At 41.4% G+C, this 27,959-nt stretch overlaps 1 protein-coding gene across 2 annotated transcripts in view; it reads left to right on the top strand.

The window, feature by feature from the left end:
• furinb (furin (paired basic amino acid cleaving enzyme) b) overlaps window positions 1-27,959 on the top strand; it is a 101,891-nt gene that overhangs the window by 53,832 nt on the left and 20,100 nt on the right. For both annotated transcript variants that reach the window (XM_085461439.1, XM_085461440.1), the window contains exons 4-8: window positions 648-743; window positions 2,357-2,485; window positions 2,868-2,944; window positions 25,236-25,324; window positions 27,777-27,949. In XM_085461439.1, coding sequence (XP_085317565.1) covers window positions 648-743; window positions 2,357-2,485; window positions 2,868-2,944; window positions 25,236-25,324; window positions 27,777-27,949 — 564 coding nt within the window. The remainder of the gene's footprint in view (window positions 1-647; window positions 744-2,356; window positions 2,486-2,867; window positions 2,945-25,235; window positions 25,325-27,776; window positions 27,950-27,959) is intronic.

Consider the following 27,959-nt stretch of genomic DNA (forward strand, 5'->3'; position numbering starts at 1 on the left):
GTCCTTTTATTATTTTTTGTCACGGCTTGAATATAAATTGCTGACCTAAATGGGTCTATTTAAACTAGGTCTCTTTTAGCATTCTTACTACTGTCTCATGTACTCAGAGTGTTCAGAATATATGGGTATTAGCATGAAAACCCAAATGTTGAATGGCATTAACTGATTTGCTGTGTGACCTGTTAACATTGTGTGTTGCATTGTTTTTTGCAACTTCTGAAGCAAAACCACCATATGAAATTTACTATGTGTGATATTAGCAAGACTTGTTACCCTTACTTACTGAGCCTGAGCATTTCCCAGCAGCCCTCCCAACTTCAAAGGCCCCTGCTCAGGCACACTGTACAGTAGCCACCTTCCCTGTGCATCTGAGCAATGAACTAAATTAGATTTTCTTCACATCTCTGCTTCTCTTTCTAGTTATTACTTTTTGAACACAGCTGGGACCGTGTTTTCCTACATCCCCAGTCTGTGGGACACAGCAACAATTTCTCAAATTAGAACATTAATAATGACACAATATCATGAGGATTCCTGAGTAAACTGTGCTTTTTCTTTTTGCGTGTGGGTTTGCTTGTTTGCTTTGTGTGGGCATGCTGTTTGTGTGTGTGCGTGTGTGCACGCGTGTGTGTGCCTTGACAATCCAGGTCCTGTGGACAGAGCAGCAAGTGGTGAAAAAGAGGAAGAAGAGGGATGTGTATGAAGACCTAACGGATCCTGATTTCCCTAAGCAGTGGTACCTGGTGTGTAGACTTCCTACCATCTATCTCATTAGTTTGACATTATTACTAAAATGTTAAAATTGGGAAATGGAATAATTAAAATGCTTATGAAATACCATACATAATGAGATTTTCAGTAGCATGGTTCTAGTTTTCTAAAAGAGATATCTCTATGCTTCACCAACAAATAAAGTCCGTGTACAGTCAGCTGACTATATAGTGGCTGCTTCTCATATGCATTTGAAATCCCACTTTACATTTTCAAGCCCTCTCTGTATTCAATCATTTCAGTAGCAGCCTGTAGGAATGCCTGTTTTCAAGCTATATTCTTTGTTGAAGTGGAAGATTTATATTTAAATACAGCTGGTCTGGTAATCATAAGATGTGTTGCTCCGTTATGGGCTATTCTTTACCTGGCCTGTTTTAACCTCCTGCAACTTTATTTTTCTCAGTCAAATATATAATGTAGTGCCTTCCACGATGTTGAGTTGAATGTGCAATTACATGTCAGGATAGATCACCTGTGAAGCATCGATAGCATATAATGTTGCCTCCATTTCTGTTTCATTATTCGCAGTTTTTCTCAGAGATGCCTCAATTCACCTTAATCCCCCCCCCCCTTTTTTTTTTTAACTACATAAAACCTCTGTCAGTTCAGCAGATTAATGACAACATTGACTATCCCAGACATAAATCACCAGTGAATAGAAGTTGTGGAACTACCTCTGCCATTCAGCATTAGACTTCTAATCGTCTCAGGCCTTAAACCCTTTTTTTCCTATTTCAACTACATTGCAAAGCTCTGGCTTAAACAAACAAATAAACAAAGCTGGTTTAGCTGAACGCACAAACCACCAGTGCTGCAGTTCTGTTTTGGTCACATAATAAATTTATGGGATTTAGAATTCTTTTATAAAAGGTTTATTTAGCACAGTCACTTTAGGGCAAACTTAAGTGATGTATTGAGTTGTGTCTGCCTGAATTTAATAATGTGTATTTAATGTATTCATAAGTTTCAGCTATGTGCACTTCAATGTGAAGTCAAAGGGAAACTGGAAAAAGAAAAGGAGGCAGAGGAGATTATCTTAATGTCTTTCTGTTCCCGTATATCTGTGTTTATTTGTAACCATCTCTGTCAGCTCTCGCACTCACCTCTCCTTATTCTTCAAGCTGTACAGATTTTCACTTATTCCTCCAAATCACGCTTTACCGCTGCCTTTTGTCTGCCTCCCTCCCTCTCCTCTCGAATGCTGCCGAATGTTATTTCTTCAGTACGAGAGGCAAATGCTCTCTCCCCAAGATGCCTGACCTGCAACAGGTTGTCTTTCTTTTTCACTGACAGCAAAACAACAGTAGGATGTTCACAATGGGCAACTCATCCTGAGGAGGCAGACATACCGGGGTGATGCATTAAAATGGGAGTTTAAAATGTTCATGAAGCACCTCTGATCTCCCCTCGTATCTTCTTGGTGTCAGGTGTATCAAGCGATGCTGTTTTTAATAACATGCAGCAGAGAAGGTCTTCGCAGAAGATGTAGGACCTTCTTTCACTGACAGACCTTTTCTGTCATTTTGTCTCAGAAAAGTCAGTCATGGCAGATTGACAGCTGAACAAAAGCCTTTGTCTCTTCCAGTCCAACCCAACACATCAAGATCTGAATACAAAAGCAGCCTGGGCTCAGGGCTACACAGGAAGAGGTGTAGTGGTCACTATCCTGGATGATGGCATTGAGAAGGACCATCCCGACCTCATAAGCAATTACGTAAGTCATAAATTTCAAATAGCAGAGATGGAGCCGGACATGTTCTTGTCCCAAACTTCTCAACACACGATGCATTTTGAAACCAATTAACAAAATGTCTATTTTAACTGGTGATGATAAAAGGGCAACTTTTTGATATGCATTTTAATTTTCATGCTATTCAGTAAGAATTATAGCCACTAAAATTTCGTACTTCCTTTGTTTTATTAGCTGTATCAAAATCATCCAAAACCCTTGTGCACACAAAAGGTCCGACCGACAGCTTTTCAGGTTTTTTTTTTTAAACATTTAGTCACAGAGGAAAAAACAATTAAGCGAGCTCTTTAAAAGAAATGTAAAATCACTTGATTGGTGTCATAACCTTTTCTTATTTCTCTTTTAGGACCCTGAGGCCAGCTATGACGTAAATGATGGAGATACTGACCCTCAACCAAGATATACACAACGAAATGAGAACAGGTAATGTGCTAGCAAACTTGAAATATACATTTTTATTTAGTGATTAAATAATTTGGAATAGACTGTCCACCTCTTGTTTTATTAGTTATATTTTGCTCCCTGAAAGCTGTAGTTATCAGGGACTGGTGAGAAAGAAAGTGGATTCCGCTTTGGGTCCAGTGCTTTTGGCTCAGGCATTTGCATTCAGAAACCAATTATTTAAGTGTGGAAGTATGGGTGCAGTCATTCTGAAATCTCTTGAAAGACTGTTCCCCTTTTTTCTTGCTTCAGCACACAACTCAAGTTGCTGTAGCATCAATCCAGCCCATAACGCTCCACCACCAAAATAGCACTTATTTGTTGCCAATACAGCTCTTGTTTACTTGCCCCCCATTAACTCATGCTCTTCCCAAATACAAATACAGACCATTTTTTCCCTTCCAGTCTTTGGTGATCACTTGAAAACATGTTTGTCCCAATTTATTGATGGAACACTAAAGCGTCAGCAAGAATGAATCCTTATCGCTCATCCCCTCCTCTCTCCCCATTTCTCAAAACGCCATGGTCCTCTGCTTTTGTCCAATCCCCCCTGGAGCAGATGAGAAGCTGCATCCCGCCTCTGAAATGCACAGCAGGATTTGTCTCAAATCTCTCTCTTTTCGTGCCACTAAGTCTTTTTGTGGTTGTATGGTTGTTTTTCTTTGTTAGTTTTGTTTCAAAGGATAGTATTTCCAGTTACAGTTGGTCAGAATGAAAGGCCCAATGGGCTTAATGTTTTTTTAGTTGTTGTTGTTGTTTTTAAAAGAAATTATTAAAAGCTGTTAAAATAAATCTGCTTCTTTACAGTTGCTTTTTGGTGCTTTGACGTTTGTCACTTTAAGCAGCTTCTGTTGTTCGTCTAGTTTTGCTTGTTTTTTTTCTGTTATCATCCAAAATATGATCTGTTCATCTGCAATATTTATTCATCTTGAAAGAGGCTGGCATCTGCAATTTTTGCACAGACGCCTGTTTCTTGTCCTTGCCGACAGCTTGAGCAGCCATGCAGAGCGAATCCAACCTTTCCTGTCAGTGTATCGTAGATCCCACTCTGTCGTGCTGATCGAACAAAGCACTACTGGAGGGGATTGCTCTCTGACTCTGGTTTACTACAGCTCCCAAACTGCACCATGCTTATACTTTCCAAACATAATAAAAACATGAAATGCATGGGTTTGCACTTACACATGTTCTACTGCTGCTGTCGGTAGAGCTGCTAGAGTAATTATCTTACATTGGATCAATTTCTGAGCATAAAATGAATAGCAAGGGTGTGTCTTTGTGTCTACAGTGTGGAGCTTTGGTGTTTGGAGTGACCTGTGGACAAATTATATCCAATGAGTTATGCAAATCTCCACAAAGCAATGCAGGCTGACAGTGAGTAATGCTCACAACCCCCTCACAAGGAGATTATATGAATATATTCATAGGACAACAAAAAGCAGAGGAGACTCGGAGGAAGGCATTTTTCCACAGTCATGGAGGCCAGTTCATTTGTACTGATGACACGCAAGGCTGATTTTTCAATTCTCATCTCAGGCGTTTTTCTATTGAGATGCTCTGTCTTGACTTGGCAGTTATTCTTGGAGGGGAGTGCATGTTTAGTTGAAGGCCAGTAATTCATTTGTGCTTCATCAATAAAATATTTGTGTTCATCATTATCAGAATCGGGGTATTAATTCTGATAACGGCATGGATATTTATCAGTCCAGCTGTGAATAAGGAGAGTTTTAATGAAAATTTATCGCAGCACGGTTTTAATACATTTTGTATTTGTGAAAGATTCTAATGAAATTCCAGCTGGGCCCATAATGATACACGGTAACACTGGTTACACAAATGTTAGGACAGTCTAGAAAATGTAATTTAAATCAATTGTGTAAAGGCTGAGCAAGGTTAATGTATATGCCATTTTTACATTTGATGTGACTGACATTAAAAAAAGAGACGACTACTGAAAACGTTATGCACTGCAAAACATAAAACATTTTGTGAAACATAATTCACAATAATATGATTGAAGTCCATCTCGACCACTTGATAACAATGTCCTACATGGACATCATCCTTCAGCCTAATCGGGTTTTATGTATGTGGCTAGAGATCGGCCACATACATAATATGTCAAAGGTGGAGGAGAAGAGAACACGTAGGCATTCGCCTACTGTGGAGGCAAATTTTAATTCATGTCTGCACCTTCAGATTCAAGGTGATACCTATGTTTCATCATCTGCGCAGAGGTCCCCTCCACCAAAGAAGTGAAAACAAGAAAGAAAGAGACAACGTGACCAGCATCTATAGAAAACATCATCCCAATCCTCTTCACCTCAGTCCTCGACTCCTGAACCAAAGTCAGGACTGTACCACATGAAAATCTGCATAAAAATGTTTATTTATTCCCAATATTGTCACAATTACTTATTGTCAGCAGATCAGACACGTGACCCCCTCCTGTCTCCCGACAGCTGACACTGAGCCAGTTAAACCGCATTATGCAAGCTAATGTTGAACTCAAGTGTCAACTCAATGTGCACATTCTCTCTGATAAACAGTTTGATTACATTTTCACATCGTATGAGAGTTTATTTGCCAAGTGTCCAAGTCAACCAATGTTAGATCCACTTTACTAACAGCAGCTAACATCAGCAAAAACAGCAGTGGTTAGCTACAGAAAAGTTCAGGTTATCCCCAACAACTCACCTATTGTTCTCATCGGGTGGAAGTGAGTTTCACCGACTTGACGACTCCTTTCACAAAGTTTTACAGCTTCCTCCGGGGTAAACAGATGTGGACACATATGGACAGATGAGATAAAGAGGAGACTGGCCGACTACATTTACTTTTTGTCCTACAGCAGCCACTGTAACTAGAATTGTGCACTCATGTAAGAAAAAAAAGAGCTCAGTTAACTGCAGTCTGTAATCTACTGACCTCTAGTGGTGAAATTTTACACACTGTAACTTCAGGTATTTCTCAACCTAGAACGTTTTAAGCAATTTCCATTTTAGGAGTTGGGATTGTTACGATTTTATTGACACCAGTGTCACTATTGATTCTGCTGATCCATCTGGTTCTTTATCGATTTTCGATATTGATTTTTAGCTCTGCTTTATGTGAGGGAACTAGGGATGGGTATCGTTTAGGTTTTATCCGATACCGGTGCCAAATCGGTACTTTTGAAACGGTGCCGGTGCTCAAACGGTGCTCAAACCGGTGCTTAAAGAATGGAGAACACAAAATTGGTCCAAAAACCTCTCATGTTCAGCTGTTTTTTGTAAAAATATAACAATGTTAGCCTTTTCTGCAGCTATGGGGCATATATGGTATCACCAGAGGTGTGGACTCGAGTCACATGACTTGGACTCGAGTCAGACTCGAGTCATTAATTTTATGACTTTAGACTTGACTTGAAAAAATGTTCTAAGACTTGTGACTTGACTTGGACTTTTACACCAATGACTTGGGACTTGAATTGGACTTGAACCGGTTTACTTGAAAAGACTTGATATTTTACCCCAAATATAAAATTTAACATGCATATTATATAGAGATTGAAAATGTGACGTCATTCACGGGTAGAACCGCAAAGGATTCTGGGAACTCGTGGCAAGCGGTACTAGGCTTTCAATTAAAATCAGTTATACAGCGATAAAAAGAAACACAAAAATGTCAAGAAGCTGTTGTATTATTAACTGCAATAGCCGGTCGCATGACAGCCACGGGAAGCCGACGGGTAAAGAGATCGGTTGTTATCGGATTACGTCGTTGAAGAGAAATTGTTCGAGCCATGTTTCCGAAGTAACAAAGAGGCGACGGGTGTCCTGGATTGCAGCCATTCTAAGACCAAATATAACGTCCCAGAACACTCCAGCTCACAGGTTAGTCTGCTCCAAGCATTTACACAAAGGTCAGTCTGCTGTTGTAGTTAATGCGTCATTTTTCTTAACATAATTGGTGATATAGGTTACAAGTAAGTCTGGCGCTGAACAGAAATTGTCGCGCTATGCTCCTTTATTTATTGTGCATAAATAGTGAATTGTCCTGACACAATATTGCGTTTCGCTTCTGTTATTATGGTACATTGACAAAAACATATACTTTTATTCACAGGATAAAACAGGTTTTTTGTATCACTAATTGCCCAGTACGATTACAGCATACAATATTATTGTCACTGCTACATTTCTGTGATGGGTACCAGAAATTATTTCCACTGCTAATTAATTACCGTTGAGCTCAAAGGTCCTATTAATAAACGGTTAAGGAATGTGTATTTATGACGACAATTTGTGAGACTGGTAAACTTATGATACGTACGATGGTCTTTCGTTCTACACGGTGCATTTCAAGGTCCTGCACCCATCCGGCGGTAAACTGTACCTGGGCTTGTTGCAGTGACCTGAAGTTACTAAACTTCATGAGTGTATGCACTCACTCCAAGAACCGTATGATTATAAATATGCATATAAATATGCTACGATGAGATAGCTGACTTCATCTAACTAGCAAATGTTGTCCAGGCTACGTTGGTGATGCAGTTTTTTTTAATATGTATGATATTTTTGTCATGCGATTTTAAAGCTGGTCCTACAACCGCATCCAAGAATAACATGCAGCTTATCTCAGAACCGTCGGTGAAAATTATTCTTGGAGCTAGGTTTAATTGAGCTGCATTTTAAAGAGGTGCAATTTTACAATTTGTGTATATTTTCTAAGTTCACTATTTTGTCATGTGTTGAGAAAAACACAGATTTTAAAATTACATGGTCTAATATTTACATTTAGCATAACTGCAACATGCTTTTTTTTTTTTTTTTTTTTAAAGACACGAAAGGACTTGAAATTCAAAGTTTCAGACTTGAGACTTGACTCGGACTTTTACACCAGTGACTTGAGACTCGACTCTGACTTGCCTGACATTACTTGAGACTTGACTTGAGACTTGAGGATAAAGACTTGAGACTTACTTGAGACTTGCAAAACAATGACTTGGTCCCACCTCTGGGTATCACTCTTGGCTGGAAGCAGTGCTTAAACAATGGAAAAAACACAAACTTTGTCCTAAACCTCTCATGTTTAACTGTTTTCCACTTTTTCTTTGGTCATTTTAGCCTTTTTAGCCAGGGTGAAGGGAGTATCTGCCATCAAACAAGAGGACAGCCGCATGTAGCTATGATGATGTTTGCTAGTTCACCTTACATGCATTAATGTAATAACGTGGTTAGCCTACTCAACGTAAATTAGCTACTCACGCAGAGAAGAACGGCTGCTGCTGCCACCATCATCCGTCATCATTTCTGCTACACTGGCAGGGCTAGGGGCCAGGACTCTCCTCTTCGTGTTTTTGGGGGATGTTGCATAACAGGCAACCCCCCCGCAGTAGATGCGCTCGGTGTGAGGTCTCGCAGCAAGCTATCAAATACGGCGCATTTCTGGGCTTTTAAAAAAAACGCTATGCGTCGCCAGGTGTTTCATCGGATTTGAGGTGTTACCTCCTTTGACAGTATCACAGTATCAGCTTAAAGCACTTGTTGCAGGCTGCTGAGTTTGCATATTTTGCTATGAAGTACAGCCAGACTTTTGACCGCTTCGCATTGGGCATTTTTAATCTGTAGCTCTGCTCTAACAGAACGTACGTACCTGGCCCCGCCTACTATCCTCGGAAACGTAAAATGATTGGCTAGAATCTAAAGTGTATCACAGCTCAGGAAAAAAAAGCACCGAAATGTGCGCTGCTTTTCGGTCTGGTTACTACCGTTTGGACACCGGTACCCATCCCTAGAGGGAACACATGCAGCTACGTAAGTTTTTAGCTTTATTATCTAGACAGAACAGAACAGGTGGCACGGTGGTTAGCACTGTTGCCGCACAGCAAGAAGGTCCTGAGTTCAATTCCACCATCAGGCCGGGGTCTTTCTGTGTGGAGTTTGCATGTTCTCCCCGTGTTTGCGTGGGTTCTCTCCGGGTACTCCGGCTTCCTCCCACCGTCCAAAGACATGCAGCTTGTGGGGATAGGTTAATTGGATAATTCAAATTGCCACTAGGTGTGAATGTGCGAGTGAATCTGAGTGTGAATGGTTGTTTGTCCCTATGTGTTAGCCCTGCGACAGACTGGCGACCTGTCCAGGGTGTACCCCGCCTCTCGCCCTATGACAGCTGGGATAGGCTCCAGCGCCCCCCGCGACCCTGAAAAGGATAAGCGGTAGCGAATTGATGGATGGATGGATCTAGACAGAACACTAATGCTAGCTGTAGCATCAGCCTCTCGGTAAACATCTTGAATGAAGAAAATTAGAGAATATTCGTAGGCTTTCTTTGCTAAAGAAAAATGCACAAAGTATAACAATAATGTTATCATATTGCAGGATATTCAGTGTCATTTACAGATGAGCTGCTTGATTGGACAGCAGCAGTAGCACTATTAAAACATCAAATAACTGACACTCATATTTTGTAGATGAGCATTTCAGCCTCTTGCTGGTGTTGTCACTCAAACTTGCAATAATTATTTTGCAAACATTATAATTAGTGTTACCTTGGTTCTTTTGTAAAACGAAGCTACTTCTTTTTCTGTGCTGTAATATTGTTTGTTTGTTTTTTGCCAGAATTGAGATATATGCGTTTTAAAAACATTCATATTTTGAGTGAGTAACTATATTGCAATCAGATTAGCCTGATTTTATGTATTTCCCCCACCTCTAAATTCTTGACAAGGTAAAAATTAAGGGTAATTCAGTAGATCACTCTCTTGGCAAGCTCTCGCTAAATGCAGCCACATTCATATCATTCTATTATTCACACGTCGAAACTACACACTACCGTGCAGATTTTCAACGTTTTAATTTTGTGGTGATTCATTATTCTCTTTCGTTTTGTTTATAACAGCTTATATTCGTTTTTTTTCCAACAAAAAACAAATAAAGACAAATGAAGAGAAAGGTTTGAGTTTCCCAAGGCACATACAGTATGCATAACCAGGCAATTCAGCTCACCTGGTTACTGCCCCCTCTTCTTCAAATGTATTCAGCCACCCACATACAATATACTCTGTTTCTCTAACTTCCCTGTGGAGAGCTGTTATCTCCTATAGAGAACCTTTCACAGGGCTTCATTAACTGAGATCCATATGCCTGCATGGGAGAGTGTGTAGTGACAGTCTTTATCAGAAAATGACTGGCATGCTAAACAGCCTCATGTCCTTGATTACAAATCAACCCATCATCCTCTGAATACTGAATGGTTAAACTCAAGGCTAAAGGTTTAGTGGCTAATCTGGATGATGGCAATGAGAAAGACCAAGAAAAGTGTTTGCATGCTTCTCTTGCCCCAATAAATTGCTCTGTCCTTGGTGGAACGTGGCTATTACGTGGAGGTTTGTGCATTTATATTAACAATGCTTGGTGCATGAACTCCACTACTACTGAGAGTCACTGCTCACCTAATGCGGAGTTTTTAATGGTCAAATGCAGACCTTATTATCTCCCCAGAGAATTCACTTCGATCATACTCACTGCCGTGTATATACCCCCCGACGCTAATGCTAGGTTGGCCATGAAAGAACTTTCTGCAGCCATTAACAAACACCAGAATAAACACCCCGAGGCTGCTTTTATTGTTGCTGGCGACTTCAACCACACCAACTTAAAGACAGTCCTCCCCAGATTCCACCAACATGTCTCCTGCCACACCAGAGGAGACAAGACTTTAGACCATGTGTATTCCAACCTGGCTGGAGCCTACAAAGCCACACCCCTCCCCCACATTGGACAATCGGACCATCTCTCCCTGTTCCTCACACCTCGGTATTCACCACTCATCCAACGTGTGAAACCTGCTGTGAGGACAATTAAAGTGTGGCCAGAGGGGACAGACGCAGTGCTCCAGGACAGATTTAAAAACACAGACTGGAATATGTTCACCCACACAGACCTGGACCAGTACGCCTCATCTGTACTGGATTACATCTCCAAAACCACAGACAGTGTCACCACCCAGAAACGGATCACCATGTACCCCAACCAGAAGCCTTGGATGAACCGGGATGTTCGTCTCCTCCTGAAGGCCCGCAACACTGCCTTTAGGTCAGGAGATGCACACGCCTACAGTACAGCCAAGGCTAATCTAAAGAAGGGCATCAAAAAAGCCAAACACCATTACAAAAAGAAGGTAGAAGAACACTTCTCCAACTCCAACCCCCGACGCATGTGGCAAGGACTCCAGACCATCACAGACTACAGGACCACCAAACCCTCTCCCGCATCCTCTGATGTCTCCTTCCTCAACGAGCTCAACAACTTTTATGCTCGTTTTGAGCGAGGGAACCCCACAACCACAACCAAAGCAGACATGACGCCAGACCACCAACCTATGACTCTCTCCCCCACCGATGTAGGAGCGGTGCTGAGCAGGATCAATGTCCACAAGGCTGCAGGCCCTGATGGCATCCCCGGGCGTGTTCTCAGAGCGTGTTCTGGGGAGCTTGCAGGAGTGCTCACAGACATATTCAATCTGTCCTTGGCCCACGCTGTGGTACCGGCCTGCTTCAAATCCACCTCCATCGTCCCGATACCCAAAAACTCCAACCCATCTTGCCTCAATGATTACCGCCCAGTAGCACTCACCCCCATCATCACTAAGTGCTTAGAGCGACTGGTCCTAGCACACTTCAAATCCTGTCTCCCCCCCACCCTGGACCCCCACCAATTCGCATACCGCCGGAACAGGAGCACAGAGGATGCAGTCTCCATCGCAATGCACTCTGTCCTCTCACACCTGGACAACAACAACACCTACGCCAGAATGCTGTTTATAGACTTCAGTTCAGCATTCAATACAATCCACCCCTCACAACTCATCAGGAAACTGACAGACCTGGGTATCAGTTCCCTCATCTGCAAATGGTTACTGGACTTCCTGACCAACCGCCCCCAACATGTCCGGCTGGATAACCGCTGCTCATCTACCATCACAATGAACACCGGTGTACCACAAGGCTGTGTGATGAGCCCTTTCCTCTACTCCCTCTTCACCCACGACTGCAGACCTGCTGATGGTTCCAACACCATCATTAAGTTTGCAGATGACACCACGGTGATTGGCCTCATCAGTGACAACGATGAGGCCGCCTACAGGGAGGAGGTGGATCGTCTGGCTGAGTGGTGCGACAGAAACAACCTGCTGCTTAACACCGAGAAGACCAAGGAGCTCATCGTGGACTACAGGAGGAATGCTGACCCACATCCACCCATCCACATTAAGGGGACGGCTGTGGAGCGTGTGAGCAGCTTCAAGTTCCTGGGAGTCCACATCTCCGAGGATCTCACCTGGACGACCAACTGCTCCAAGCTGGTCAAGAAGGCTCACCAGCGCCTCTTCTTCTTGAGGACTCTGAGGAAGAACCACCTGTCCTCAGACATCCTGGTGAACTTCTATCGCTGCACCATCGAGAGCATCCTGACCAACTGTATAACAGTCTGGTACGGGAACTGCTCTGCCTCGGACCGGAAGGCGTTGCAGAGGGTCGTGAAAACTGCCCAGCGCATTGCCGGAGCACCACTTCCTGCCATAAAAGACATCTACAGGAAGCGGTGTCTGAAAAGGGCTGGGAAAATCATCAAAGACCCCAGTCACCCATCATATGGACTCTTCACCCTCCTGCCCTCTGGGAGGCGCCACAGGAGCCTCCGGACTAAGACCACCAGGTACCGGAACAGCTTCTTCCCCACAGCTGTCAGACTCCTGAACTCTGCCTCCTGACATCTGACCCACGTTAAACTCATGGACTGAACATACACACACCCACAATGGACAACTGTACCCTCAAACACAATAATAACATGGACTGAACCACCACTCACAACCACTAGCACTTTATATAGCCTCTGTAGAAACTATCTACACCCTCACTTATCTTAACTGCACTAATGTATAGCTCTGTGTAAATAATCATTCTGTACATTCGATAATCTTTAATCCTACAACTGTTTACAACTTGCATAGTTCCCATTTCTGTATAGCTGTATATCCCAGATTCTGTAAAGTTATTTATTTCATATTCTGTATAGTTTTTCATATTTATATCCTGTTCATATCCTGTACATAGCTTGTACTCACTACAGCCTGTACATACTTATAGTTATAGAATATTCACAACATACTTCATACCGTGTACATTATAACATACCATAATAGACCCATTTCTGTAATATACTCACATATCTATATTATTGCTAATACATATTGTAATATATCTATATCACTAAAGCACTTCTGGATGGATGCAAACTGCATTTCGTTGACCTGTACCTGTGCATGTGCAATGACAATAAAGTTGAATTCTATTCTATTCTATTCTATTTGTTTCTCTGATCATGAAAGCACTTCTTCAGCAAAAAGACACAGACTAGAGGAATGTAATTGTACCCGTTCTGCACAAGCCTCGCATTTTAATTTTAATTTCATTAAATTATTAATTTGTTCTGACATTACTGGGGGCTGGGCAGACACCCCCTGCATCAGATGGCTGCGGGATGCGTTACATTTTTTAAGAGGTAAAGTAGTATGTAACTTTTATTGGGGCTCTTTTTTCCTGCTCCTTCAGTTTCCTACTTGATTGCTTGCAGATAACACATTAAAGAGAGTGTATATTCTTACACATATTCTCTTTAAAGGTTTTTTGATCATGCATGCACTCACCAGCCACTTCATTAGGCATACCTGTTTAGCTATTTACTCAAATATCTAGTCAGCAACCCGGTACATATGGTCAAGACAACATGCTGAAGTTCAAATGGAGCATCAGAGTGGCGAATAGGGGTGATTTGGGTGACTTAGAATAAGATATGGTTGTTCATGCCAGATGTGCTTGTCCTAGTATTTCAGAAACACTGAGGTATAAAGAGGATGATCTGTAAAAGAGGAAATATTCAGTGAGCGGCATTTCTCTGGGTAAAACTGCCTTGTTGATGCCAGAGTTCATGGTAGAATGGGCAGACTGCTTCGAGCTGATAAGCTAATAAGACAACAGCAACTCAAGTTCAAAGCCAATTGTTGCACCCTAGGTATGCAGAAGAGCAATTCTTTGAAGCTCTTTGATGATCAGACAGAAAATAAACTGAGGTTTGTTTGTTTGTTTTTTTCTTTAATCATGTGAAAGTTGCGTTGGTAGTTAATTCATGATGTTACCTTTACTTCACCTAATTATACTTAGAGAAAGAAAGGTGAAAGGTCACTCGCTGCGGAGGCAAAATGTTTGTGTTTTACTGTCAATACAACTGAAAACATTTTTATGTCTTTGGGTCTTATTATGTACTTAGCGGCTGAAAACATAGCTCAATCCAATTTAAATTTGGACTGAACACCAGAAAGAAGGAAAAGAGTTAAATACCATCTGCAGGCACTGTGTCCTTGGCCAAGACAAGTGGCTAAGGCCTGAAATGAACCTTATTTTTGTACCCGAATGCAAATAAAAATGCCCGTCCTGTTATTTGGAAATCTATATCCCTTCTGTACATAGGCTGAATGCATATCTAAGACTTTATGGAGGTAATAAATCTGTGTCTTTGGAGGCTGATGCAGGAAAAATCAAAGCTGAAGGAGGGTACAAATCAAAGTAGACGGCTTCCTGATGTGTTGTCTGCTTTAATGCTTCTGTTATAGTGTTTGACACAGCAGGTCGTACCTGGCTGCGTTGACTTTGCTTACGAGACATTTTAGAGCACAGCATTTTGTGGAATTGGCATTGGTTGAACTGCTGCTATGTCAAGTGCGTTTTTCAGAAGTTATTTTAAGTCAAACAATAGTGCAGTCCGCATGTGTCTGATTAGTGTGCATGTGTTCTTTCTCCTTCCCCTATTAGTGTACATGTTTACAAGTATACTCTGTGCCGAGTAAATAAACAACCAAAGTTTGCTACTAATTTACCAAAAGTTTTATCAGACTTGGACATTACCTGAAACATCGTGGGATGAATAAAGAAATATTTTTTAAAAATTGCAGGGGGCATGTGCACAAAACCTTATTTTCTCCTATTTGCTCTGGCTCATTGCATGCTGAAGATAAATGCTGTGTTCTGTTTACACCAAGTTTATCAATTCTTGTTTAGAATGCTGCCAGCTTCTATCTAGCCTGAATACTGTAATTCTCCTTTCCCTTGTCTGTTTATTCTGCTGGGGAAAGCCTGTTTATTTTCCTGACAGCCAGGCAGGCTTGCAAGAGGTGAAGTTGGCAGAGAACCCACTCTTAAACCTGAATCCTCTGGCTTTCTGTTTTGAAGATATTACTTTTGCTAAAGAAAAGCTTCTTGCAGTATGAAGCTGCTGTTTTGTAAACATTTTAAATGGGTAATTTATGGAGGTGGTGAGCCGGGTTTATAATTTATGAGACATTACTGATCACCTCGACTCAATCAATATCACTTTTTTTTTTCTCTCGGTGTGTTGTTTAATAGACATACAGTGACAGACTGATTTTGGACCAGTTGTGTTTGCAGTAAGTGGAGGAAGTCCAGTTTAACATGCTATTCAGGGTGAAGCTTTTTGCTTTTTTATACAAAGTTACTTTTATTAGTATAAATGCATTTAAAATCTTTTAAATGTGCTTTGTTGCACAGATGATTTTATGTAATTTGTTTAGAGACACACTGCACTATTTTTCATTTATTGTCTTTTCAGTTACTCCATCATTTGGTTAGGCTCGTTTTAAGCTACGATAGCAACATTAAGAGTCCCATTTCCTCTTCCACCACATTGCTTCGTAAAGCAGAGTAATGATGATTTTTTAGGGCAGGGGAAGTAGCACTTGTCTAATCTCTATTAATAGATATATGCATATGCAGACTCTGTATGGAAAGACAAGTAGATTTTTTTTGTCCACCTTTAGTCCTCAAGTAATCAGAATACTATTAGGAAACAAATTTCAGGAGGAGTTGGTTACATGCAGGTAAGCAGTCCTTGTGGAGAAGAACAGAGGGATTGCATTTGCTGAAATGCAATCTGGCAACCATGAATTACCGTCTGACAACGATCTAGGTTTTTGTTAGCTTTTTGAAATTCCTCTGCATCTTAAACAATAATCATTGTCTTGAGCCAGATATCCAGGTTACAGTGGGAAATTAGCTATTGCCCCAGAAGGCTGAGTCAGCTGAGGAGACGATGGGTTTCTGGATTGTTACAATGCTACTGAACAGTCATAGTACAAACAAAATGGGCATTTTGATATCTCGTCCTCTTCTTCTTCCTAAAAAAAAGATGTATTTCCTTCCAACTCCACATAAGTTTCCTCCCACACAAAGACATCCAAGTGAGTTGGATTAGAAAGTGTGAATTGCCTATAGATATGTTGCCTATGAATATCAGTCTAGTTACAGACTATTTAAAGTTTCCTTCTGATGGACAGTCAACTACCCCAACATACTTCCCTGCCTTCTGTCCATTGTATTGGCTGCCATCATTATAAGAAGGCAGACAAGAAAAGGATTCAATGCATGTTTACTCAATGCCAAGGGTTTAAAACGTGAAATATTAAAAAAGCTCATCTGATCTCCTCTACAAAGCTTCAAGAACCTCTGTGTTCATCCACACAATGAAGCTATTTCTACTTCTCACTCCACTGTAACCATTTGAACAGACCTGCCTAAGGCCACAGCTGAGCTGAGTTGAGTAGAGCAGAAAATAGCCTAATCCTTTTGGCAGCTACAATGAACGGACCCTATTCAGTCCCTCTAAAACCAACTGAGCAATGCCAAGACTCAGATCCTACAGTTTAGCCAAGCATTCGTTAGACATTAGTCTCACTTGATGATGCATATTTTGACACACATCCTCTGCGTAACAGAATTCAAACACAAACTGAATGTGTATGTGTGGTCACATTCATCTACCATTTGTAAACATAGGTTCTCGGCGTTGGAACAGATTCGATTCAAAGTGCGTTTACGAGAAAGTATTTCTTGTCAGCACTGAAAGGCAAAGCCATACCAGCCAGGCAGCCGACCAGCAGCCTGTTCATTTTCTTTTCTGAGAAAGATGTGAGGATAATTCATTAGGACTGTAAGAGGCATCAGTAGTGCTCAGAGAAGCCAACTGCATTTATTTTGGATGGCTCGATAGTTTTCCATATGCGTTTGTTGCATGATACAGATGTAAAGCCCAGTTGAAAATATAAATTTATCACCAAAATTAAACATTTTTATAGGTCTATATAGGCTTCAAGCTGCTTAATTTTGTATACCATCCTTCTTCTAAAGGATGGTATAGGCTCTAGTCAGTGTTCAGAGAGATAATGAAGGAAAAACTGAAGGACCTCCCTTTAGTATTTAGAGAATTTCACCAGCTCTTACTATGGCTGCCCTGCAGACACTTCCAGGTTGCACCTTCACTTCAACAAGCCAACATCAGAACTGTCTTAAACATTAATACTAGAACCTGCAGTAACAAAAACTGAAAACCGTTTAACACATTTAAATATTTGGTTTGATGAGTCTTGAAATATGTGATTATTACGGTGCTGTAGGGATTAGTGTCTTTCTCTTGCTCATTGCCACAGTATTACCTGGACGACTCTAAAAATGGTAAACGACTAGATCGGGTCGAGTGATTTGGCAGGATTATGTTTCAGTAATAAAATGTCTTTTGTTGTTCTAAGGTTACCAGAGTACTCTTAATGTAAGCTTGCAAGAATATTGCTAAATTATTGAAGCACCCCTTTAAATTTGTTTATTAGTTTTGTTAATTAGTTAATGTGAAGGGGGGAAAGATACAGTGATAATATTTTACCATTCCTGATTGGCCAAAAAATTTAACAGCACTCCTCCAAGCCCCCAGCAAGAACTGAAGTTGGTCACCAAGAGGTCCTTGTGCCCAAGTAACCACCTTGGTTTCGTTCAAGGTAAAAGCAAAATGAGAAATCTGCAGAAACATGTTTTTTCTATTAAGATAAACCTTTTATAAACTTCTTGTTGTCACATTCTTTTAGTCAGGGTCATGGTCATATCAGCTGGTGGAATCTAACACAGAGCTGTGTGAGCGTCAGAACCCCGTCTGTAAAGTATTCTGCATCATGCCCACCTTTGAAACCAAAGCTGTACTAAGTACAAACACATATACACTTTCTGGTTACTTTATGAAGTATACCTGTTGGATGCTTGTTGTCACAAATATCTAATCAGCCGATCGTATCACTGCAACTCGTTGCATCTAGGCAACCTGGTACTAGAAAAATCTACCTAATAAAGTATGTGTGTGTGAGCAGCTGACCACCGTGATTAGTGGATTTCCTTTGGGGGTTATTAAAATGAATAAAATGCATTGGCATAAAATGTAACCTCTTCCATCTGCTCACTAAACCATCACCTTTTTTGAGATGAGATAGCCTTTATTTGTCAGTTGCAGGTCTTTTGCCCACAACCGAGATGACAGACCTTGCCGACCGTACATACAATACACAAACATCACATTGGGGAGACAGGTCAGGCTAGGTAGCAAGAAAAAAACATCGAAATGTGTAACACAGAAGGATAATACAGGAATGCACAGATATCAACACCGACAAGCAACATGGGAAAGTGTTCCAGTGTGTACATCTGATCTGGGACCGCTGCAATCTTTCGACTGCGCCTCCAGCTAACCCGATGTCCACATCAGACGGGAGGTAAGCGTTGGAGGTGGCGTTGGATCCGGGGTAGGGAGGGTGATACGTCAGTGAGTGCTTATCAGTGTGTATCACTGGTCTCTCGATCTCCCGTTGGAGAACCGCGAGCTTCCCCATGATGGTATCAAACTTGCGGTCCGTGGTGTTGTCATTCTTTTACTCAGAGAGCCGATTCTGAGAACTCACGACTGCAGTTTTCTTTTCAAAGCAAAGACAGTTTTAAAAATTGCGATGGTGGCAAAGCTAAGATTCTTACGCTGTATTTGTCACATCTAAGAAGAGTTTTCTTTTGCAGAATTCTTTTATGTTAGTTGCTATTGTTGCATTCTTAAATACAGTACATTTCATGATGTTATTGACTCCTAAGTCCGAGGTGGAGATTGTCTTGTATGACATGTCCAAATTCTCCAACAAATGACAGGGCATTGACTTTCCCAAAAATGGTTCCTTGTCCTGAGGATGACAGATAAAAGCATTACCTCTCTCTGTCCCTTTTGCTTCTTCTGATAAGATAAGGGGGGTCACATTGGCTGTGTAAACAGAGCTTTTCTACTTCAACAGCCTTTTATCTAAGCTTTGTTTGGTCTTTTCTTATTCTAAGCTTATTTTAGTCAATGTATGTAGCTTCTGACATCCACCAGTTCACAGAGCAGTGATTTATTTAGTGTGATTGTCTCTCTGCAGAGTGAACCGTTTTGAAAGTGTTTCATTGTCTCGTCACGTCTTTTGTGCAAACGTCAACTTTTACCTACTTTTGAAACTACACTTACACCTACCCTCGCTACTTGACACGTCTCCGACGACTCTTCCAATCTATTTTAAATGGATATAGAATGGAGGCATTCAGTAAAGTGTCTCGGAAATCATTTAATTTCATGGACATTTGAAAGATAAAATTGTGGCTTCATCATAAACCCTTTTGTGTGCTCTGGCACGTCTGAGTCTCCCTGGATATATTAAGCTGTCTGGCTGTTTTTGCTGAATTCGATCCAGATCAGCCGCTCTATGTGCATGTGAATATGCAGACAGTATTCGAAACATTTACATTTTGGTGTGCACAGCCTCTCGATAAAAGTCTTCTCAGGCCTCTGGCTCTCTGTGCACTCTGCCGCGCTTGGCTGAATCCCCTGCCTGGCATCACATCTGTGGCTCCATGGTCTGAGGATATGTGCTGTCTGGAGCGTAAAGGCTGTTTTGTGATGCTGTGGACCAAACAACAGCATGTGCATGCCGATATTTACCACTAAAGGCAGTGGAGACATTAATATAAAGCGCTAATTAAAATTCCCTTTTCAGAATCCCGGACCTTTTTAAATCCAATACTATGATTGTTTTTATGAAAACATAGCAGTTTTGCTGATGTAATTAAAGGAAGCCGAAAACTCAGACTTTTTGGCGTAAGACCCGTAAGGATTGTGGTGTGTTTTTTTTGTTGTTGTTTTTTAAACAAATGTCAGTGACAGTTGGCACATGAATCTGCTTTTTTTTGCGAAGTTAAACTGCAAATGTCTGCATGTAACAAGGCGTTTTCTTGGCCAAGCCGTCTGGCTGTCCATAGTGCTGACGATGTGTGATCTTAGCCATTGCGGGTAATGGCACGCTCCCTGGCCTGTGTAATAAAGGACAGCAAAACATCTCTTTTAAAATTAGTTCTCCCTTCATTTTTACTCACTCCTAGGAAATTATGACCACTGCAAAGGGACAGTTGTAAATTGCTTTAATATGTAGCAAAATGTCAGGTTAAAACAAACAAATGCGAGTTGGATTTATAATTTTTAAGTCTAATTTCCAAAAACATAAATCAGTAACTGCATTGAATACCTTCACATTAAAGCCTACACTGGTGTGTAGCAGTGACCCACTGCTGCATTAAATTACAGCAGAAGCACTTAGTGTTTTTTATGTTTTCAAATATAGATCTCTTCTATGATTGTTTTATGTTAAATTGGTTCCTTAATATATAAAAATGTAGGAATTTAACTTGTGGCAGGTCGGGCCAGGTTAGCACTGATCGCCCAGCTTTCTCAGTAATTAAAGAGAACTACACCCTAGCATCTGCCATCAACATAAAATCTTCTCACTCATACTTTTGTTGTGTGGAAAGGGGTATTGTCGCAGTCACACTAGTGGTCTTATGGCTCCATTTTGTATGATCTGAAATGACTGACGGCCACCATTCAACACCCACTCTGCGCTCGCAGCACATAATAACACACTGATTTGTGTGGACGAGCTTGTAAAGCCAGCCAGTGAGACGTTTGTCAGACACGCAATTGTGAGCTAAAATGTAATGAGTGGGCAGGTCTGTGCCTCTTTAGTGCTCTGATTAGACAATGGGTACTCACTAAAAGGTCTGCTCCCCACTTCACATGCAGACAGAGATGTCCTGTTGTACAGAAAACAACAGCCCACACTCTGATCAGCTGAGACTATAGACTATGCTGCAAGCTTTTACTATAGCAAATGCTCTGATACAATAAGATGACCGATTTGTGTGTCTGTATAGCAAGTTATAGCTTAAGTTATAAAGGGTTATAAAGTGTTTTGCTGATATGGCCTCCCCATCTAACACATTGCAGTTCAGCTCATGTGTGTGTGTTCCTGTTTAGACATCTTTGTGAGGACCAAAACTGGCATTCTACTATACTTGTGAGGACCAACAGTCATTTGTGAGGACACACACGTTGGTCCTCACGAGTTTAAAGGCTTTTTTGAGGCTCAAAATGTGGTTTTAGTGTCAGGTTTACAATTAGGTTATGGTTATGGTTAGGTTTAGGGTGAGAGTTAGGATTAGGTATTCATTTTTGATGGTTAGGGTTGGGGCAGGACAAGTTCCTGCCTCAAGTGGAGGAGTTTAAGTATCTCGGGTCTTGTTCACGAGTGATGGAAGAAGGGAGCCGGAGATCGACAGACGGATTGGTGCTGCGGCTGCAGCGATGTGGACGCTGTACCGGTCTGTCGTGGTGAAGAGAGAGCTGAGCGTAAAAGTGAAGCTCTCATTTTACTGGTCAGTCTACTTCCCTACCTTCACCTATGGCCACGAGCTGTGGGTAGTGACCGAAAGAAGAGATTGCGGATACAAGCAGCGGAAATGAGCTTCCTCCGAAGGGTGGCTGGCCTCTCCCTTAGAGATAGGGTGAGAAGTTCGGCCATCTGGGAGGGGCTCAGAGTAGAGCCGCTGCTCCTCCACATCGAAAGGAGCCAGTTCAGGTGGTTCAGGCATCTGACAAGGTATGTCCCACCGGGAGGAGGCCCTGGGGCAGACACATGACAGGCTGGAGAGATAATATCTCTCGGCTGGCCTGGAGGTTTTCAGAAGAATTTCACTCGCATGTACTGTACCAGTGTACCTGCACATGTGATGTGACAATAAAAGTGATTTGATTTGATTTGAGGTGCTAGAGGAGGTGGCTGGGGAGAGGTAGGTCTGGGCTTCTCTGCTCAGGCTGGGATAAGCAGGAAAAAAATGGATGGATAGTTCGGGTTAGAGATGTTGTTCAGCCATCACTAAGATAGCTGAACCACCGTGTGTGTGTGTGTGTGTGTGTGTGTGTGTGTGTGTGTGTGTGTGTGTGTGTGTGTGTGTGTGTGGTTCTTTAAATGTGCCAACTGAGTGCTGCTGTTTATGTAATATGAAACTAGTTAAGAGCAAAACAGTGTAGTTCAATTTAGCAATGACAACTTGTTAAATGCATTTGTGTTGCCTTATATCCTGCCATATGTGCCAAGGTGCTTCTGTAAGAGCCTGTGAAAAATAATCCCTGTTACGCAAATTGATTGCTTGTTTAAAAATCACATTAAGGTTTGTAGTTGACAGCTTAGGTCATAAAATGAATGATTTGTAACAAAGTTCAGCTTTGGGGGTTTTTTTTGGTTGGGTTTCCACATCATTCTTTTTTCTGTTATAAATTGTGACTTTGTCACAAAAACGACATGGGTGGAATAAGTAATAACACAGCAGTGATTCTCTGCTAAAACATATCCGAGTGAACAAAACTGCGAGTTAGCGGGTGGGTAATGTATCACAGATCCACACAAAGTCTAATCAGAATCTCAGCTGGAGGTGTAGCCACACTCCCGCCCTGTGAAACGACTTTGTCCTCTGGCTCATCATAAGCGAGGTTAGGAGATCAAAAAGGAAGTCATTTTTGGCTCCTGTGTGGCAATGCTGTGGATGTAATTAGCTTTGTTCTGATAACATACACTCAACACATCCCCCCCGACAGGTGTGAAACACTGCACTTCCTAATCAGATACCTGCACTGTAATCAGGAGACAATCTTAATGACCTGTCTTAAATGCCAAATGCTCACTTCTGTTTCCCATCTCATCACACTGCTTCTCCCCAAAAGTCAATGAAACAAATTCAATTCTTTTCCGGTAATGACTACCTTTTTGCTTGGAATCATGCAAAGCTCTGCATTTTTCAATTAAACTCGCCATTGTTTATAATAGAAAAAGATCTAATAAAGATATTGATAAAGTGTGTTTGTAGGGGGTTGGAATAGTTTCCATTTGTGAAGTTTTGGTCTATTTGACATGTAGACTACGCTCTATAGGCAACCTGTCTCTTCTCTGAAACTCAAGACTGGTTCAAGGAATTATTGATGGACTTTGTGAATAATTCATGGGCATTGATAAAGTCTCGTATTTCATTTGGATGGCCTGTGGCCAGTGACTGTCAAAGGTAAAGTTAGTTTTTGACAGGCTTTTGTACTTGTCCTCAGGTTTCTATTCAGTCTTTTTTTCGGACTGGAAGACCTATAGCCTGTGTCACAAAAGAAAATATTTCTAATACTTTTTTTTTCTTAAAACATTGAGTGATGCAGTACCTCAGCACTGTTTCCTCACAGCAAGAAGGCCCAAGGTTTGAATCTGCTTGCCAGCTGAGGCCTCACTATGTAGAATTTGCGTGTTCTCCATGTGCCTGCACAGAGTTCTCTCCGGGCATTTTGGCTTCGTTCTGTGGTCCAAAGTTATGCATGTTAGGTAAACTGGTGATTCTGGGTTAGGATTTTTCTGCCTGTTGTCCTGTCTGAATATTATGTACAATGAGTTTAATACTACTTGTACATGTTTTTATAGTATAGTATACTACTATATACACTATACACTGTATTAGATACATCTTGCTAATGCAGGATTTGACCCTAAAAAAGTTTTGGAAACATTCCTCAAAGATTTTTGTCCATGTTGACATGAGAGCATCACACAGTTGATGCAGATTAGTCGGATATACATCTATGATGAAATTCTCTGATTCTATCGCATCCCAAAAGTGCTCTATTGGCTGAGATCTGGTAACTGTGGAGTCCATTTGAGTACAGTGAATTCATTGTTATGTTCAAGATACCAGTTTGAGGCCCAGCCAGTGCACTCACGCTGAACCCAAGAATGAATGGTCAGAGTTGCATCTGGTATAAAATCTTTGCCAAATTAAACATGCGGATCATCAAGAATGAGATTTCCATACTAGTTAGCAACAAGCGCCTCCGGTGCAGTTGGCCAGCAGGGTACCGGTGGAAATTGTCGTGCTGTTGGCTGAAGACAAAGGAAGAGGAGATGGGAAAGGCAGGTGAGAGTAGGGACTTTAAATGTCAGGACCGTAGCACAGGACGAGGGCTGGCTGATATGAAAATTAATATAATGCGTTTTCAGGAGACTAGGTAGATGGGAAGCAAGGCCAGGAGTGTTTGAGGTGGATTCAGACTGTTCCACCATGGTGTGGACAGGAAGCGAAATGGAGTAGGAGTAATCTTGAAGGAAGAGTGTGTGGATAGTTTTGTGGAGATGAAGAGAGTTTCAGACCAGGGTGGACAGGATTAGAAATAGTGTATCAGCTCAGGTTGAGCAGTTTGGAGACAAAGTTAGAGAAGCAAGGCTGATGGTTTGGACATGTGCAGACGAGGGATAGTGAAATTGGAAAAAGGATGCTGAATATCAAGCTGTCAGGTCGGAGGAAAAGAGGAAGACCTCAACTGCGAACGTTTGAGGCTGAAACTTGAAGGGGAGAAAAATGTGCGTTTAAGACCGTTAAAAATGAAAGTGCAAAAAGTACGATTAGAGTAACACGCAAACATCATGTTGGATTTATTAAGTCACAATTTCAGTTGTTTCACAGAACAATTTTTCTTTTTTTTTGAATGCTATATTTGCAGCTCCTCTTTAATAAAGCACCCCAACAGTTTTTCACTTGTTGATACTTACCGTGCTGTGTGGAAAAGAAATCTCATGTGTCCTTTATGGTTCTAATTGCACATCAGGTTCACCACAGAGGTTACAGCTCTCTGTGTTGTTACAAGTATTAAATTATACGGCTGTCTAAATGAGAAGCCCTTAAATGTCAAAGGCATATCAGGCTTTTTGACATCTATTGTTAAAGCTGTAAGACATGCGTGTGCCGCAGTTCTAACGAGGGCCAATGGGCTTGTGTTTCTCTTTTGATTGCGTATTTATTTTTAGCAATACTTTAGCTGCCCTGTTATTTAAACATCCAGCACAGCTGGAACATTAACTGCCATTTTCGCTAATTTTATTTAGCTTTCAGAGCCTTTGTGGGGGTTTTTTAAAGTTCTTTTCTTTTCTTATGACCCATCTTTTCATTCACTTTCACCTTTTCTCTTGCCAGGCATGGAACACGGTGTGCAGGAGAAGTTGCAGCTGCAGCAAACAATGGTGTATGTGGCGTGGGTGTGGCCTATAATGCTAAAATTGGAGGTGAGTTAAGCACACGATTGATATTTTTCATTTGGCAGAAGGTTTAATCAGTATTATACTCATTTAAATGAGTTTATGATAATTTCACTTAGAACTGATACAGAACAAAATACACATTCACCATTAATAACTTGGAAGTTAATGTCTTTCTTCTAAGATCTCTGGGACTTTGGGGTTTGTGTCAGAACGACAATTTTGCAGCAGCTCAGGCTTCACATTATATTAATGATCCAGTGATAGATTTTAAAGCTAATATCATAATGTTTTTTTCTGGACCACTGACTCTCATTTACTGACTGACTGACTCTGTATTGTTCAGATGTACAAGTGAGAGTGTGCTGCAGAGATAGGCAGTATTATGCAGTGAATAGTTCTTTATCCAAAGCCTGTGAGATGAATTGCTTTTGATCATTTGCTGCAGTTTTTCTTGCCTGGAAATAAGTAGATCATGACTTAATTAAAACTCCTATGCTCCAGTAAAACAAATAAAATGGTCACTGCAACGATTTCATCCCTGCATTTAAAGCGGTTAGGTTCATGTTCAATGTTTATGAAAGGCTCAATCTGATTTTCTTAATTCGTGTCAGTGCTTTCATTGTGCTGCCCTCCACCTTTATTTGGCTCTCCACATAAAACGTAATATTTTTTAAAATTAATTTGTTTATTTTAATCAAGTCGGATTTCCAAAGTTAGTTAAACTGTTGATACATATTCATATGTTTATATGAAAGTTAGTCAAAATTAGACTCTTTGGGGAGAATCTTTTCCAATCAGTAATTAAGCTGTCAGCCTGTGCAGATATACGTACAGAAAGATGCTGTATGTAGAGCAGTTCATTCAAATTAAATCTGCGAAAACAAATCAAGTCTGGAAGGATTATTTTTCCTCCTCAATATTTTTGTGTTTGATAAATTATTCCAAGAAGGCCTTTAGTAACTTTTGTCATCAAACAATCTGTCAATGCCATGATGGCAGCCAACAAGACTCAGCGGAGCCGGTGGAGCCCTGAGCAGCCTGTTCACAGATGTTACTCATAACTCTCCTTCTTTGTCTTCATTACCATTCATCTCCCGACAGAGCCGCACATTGGCCCCGCTCTCATAAATTATTCCTCTGTGAATCTGTTCACGTCACGGCATCAGTGGATTGCTTATAAACAGCTGTGATTCGCTCCCAAGCACTCAAGTTGTGTGTGTTTTTTGTGTGGGTGGGTATGCGTGTGTGAGCAGAAGCAGTCGTGTTTGTGCTAAAGCTAAAATATGTGTGTCCTTACAGAGTAATAATTAGCGATTAGTACTTAAAACCTGTAATTGACCCTACTTAGCTCACTCTGTGTTTCCTCTCCATCTACTGTACTTGGTTTCCTTGTGCCTGCACACACACTCATAGCTGCACCGGTAGCTGCTACCTGTGACTTGATAAAGCTGCAGGGAATTCACGCAAGTGTCTTACTCAGGAATCATCAAGCCGCAGGAAGCTGATGAGAATTGTTACGACAGTAATTACCTTTACTGCTGCAGTGCAGCCCTCGCGTAACGATCACAGAGCAAACAATGTGCTTTATGTTGCATGTTTAGCGCAGTTACGTTTGCTTCGGGCTGCTTAGTATTCAAAGACGTGTTGCACTGAATGCCTGCGCCAACTCTGTAATTACAGCCTTGGTCACATCCCCACTGGTGTATGTTTGTTCCTACAGGGTTAGGCAGGTTCGCTAGAACGAATTATTGAAGTCTTAATGCGGGGACGTTGTCAGTCTTAGTGTATCCTCTGAGGTCCGGGGGTCCTCTAACAGTAATGGACCTTATTTGAGGGTGGGTTATTTCACGCTTCTCTACAGCTATTAATGTTCAGAGGAATGATCTGAGGCTGCTCACATCAAAGACTCAGACAGGTTTGCGTTCAGGTATGATGAAAGGTGACATGCGGCGCTACCCTGTGGACACGGCAGACTGCTGAAGGCTCTGTAAACTCTCAGCTCATTTTTACCTGTGTGTGTGTGGCTTTCTCTCATCTGCAGACTCTTGGATTCTTCTGCTTGTCCTTTCTATAGGTTTTGGTGGGGTCAGGAAGGTTGGTTTAACAACCCCCTGGGTTTTGTTTACATGATGCTTAAATAGTGTAGTATCCACCAGAGCAGCATCCGTGGGCGAGCTTTGTGTGCTTACTCATTAAAACTGAGACTCTGTGAAGTCTTGGTTTCCTTGTGAAGAGCTTGGTTTTTCCGGTTTTCAGTTTTCTTGTGTTTTTCTTTTTCCAGCTGGAGAAAAAAAGAGAAAGAAAATTTACGTTCTAACTGATTCGCTTGACTTTTTTCTTTTTATCAACTTACGCCTGTTTTGTCTCTAAGGTATCTCACAACTCCCTCTGCCGTCTGTCACACTGTCACTATTTCTTCATAACTTTCTCTTCGGTAACCTTATCTAAACCCTCCATTGTGTCTTTGTTTTAATAGGAGTTCGTATGTTGGATGGGGAGGTGACAGATGTAGTGGAGGCTCAGTCTCTTAGCCTGAACCCTCAGCACATCCACATTTACAGTGCCAGCTGGGGCCCGGAAGATGACGGCAAGTCTCTGGATGGCCCTGCCAAGCTGGCTAAGGAGGCTTTCCTCCAGGGAATCACCAAGGTCAGTCAGA

The sequence above is a fragment of the Copadichromis virginalis genome, linkage group LG7 (assembly GCF_057382275.1).
Source record: "Copadichromis virginalis isolate Kocher_CV1m ecotype Utaka linkage group LG7, C_Virginalis_male_GT1.1, whole genome shotgun sequence".
Taxonomy (NCBI): domain Eukaryota; kingdom Metazoa; phylum Chordata; class Actinopteri; order Cichliformes; family Cichlidae; genus Copadichromis; species Copadichromis virginalis.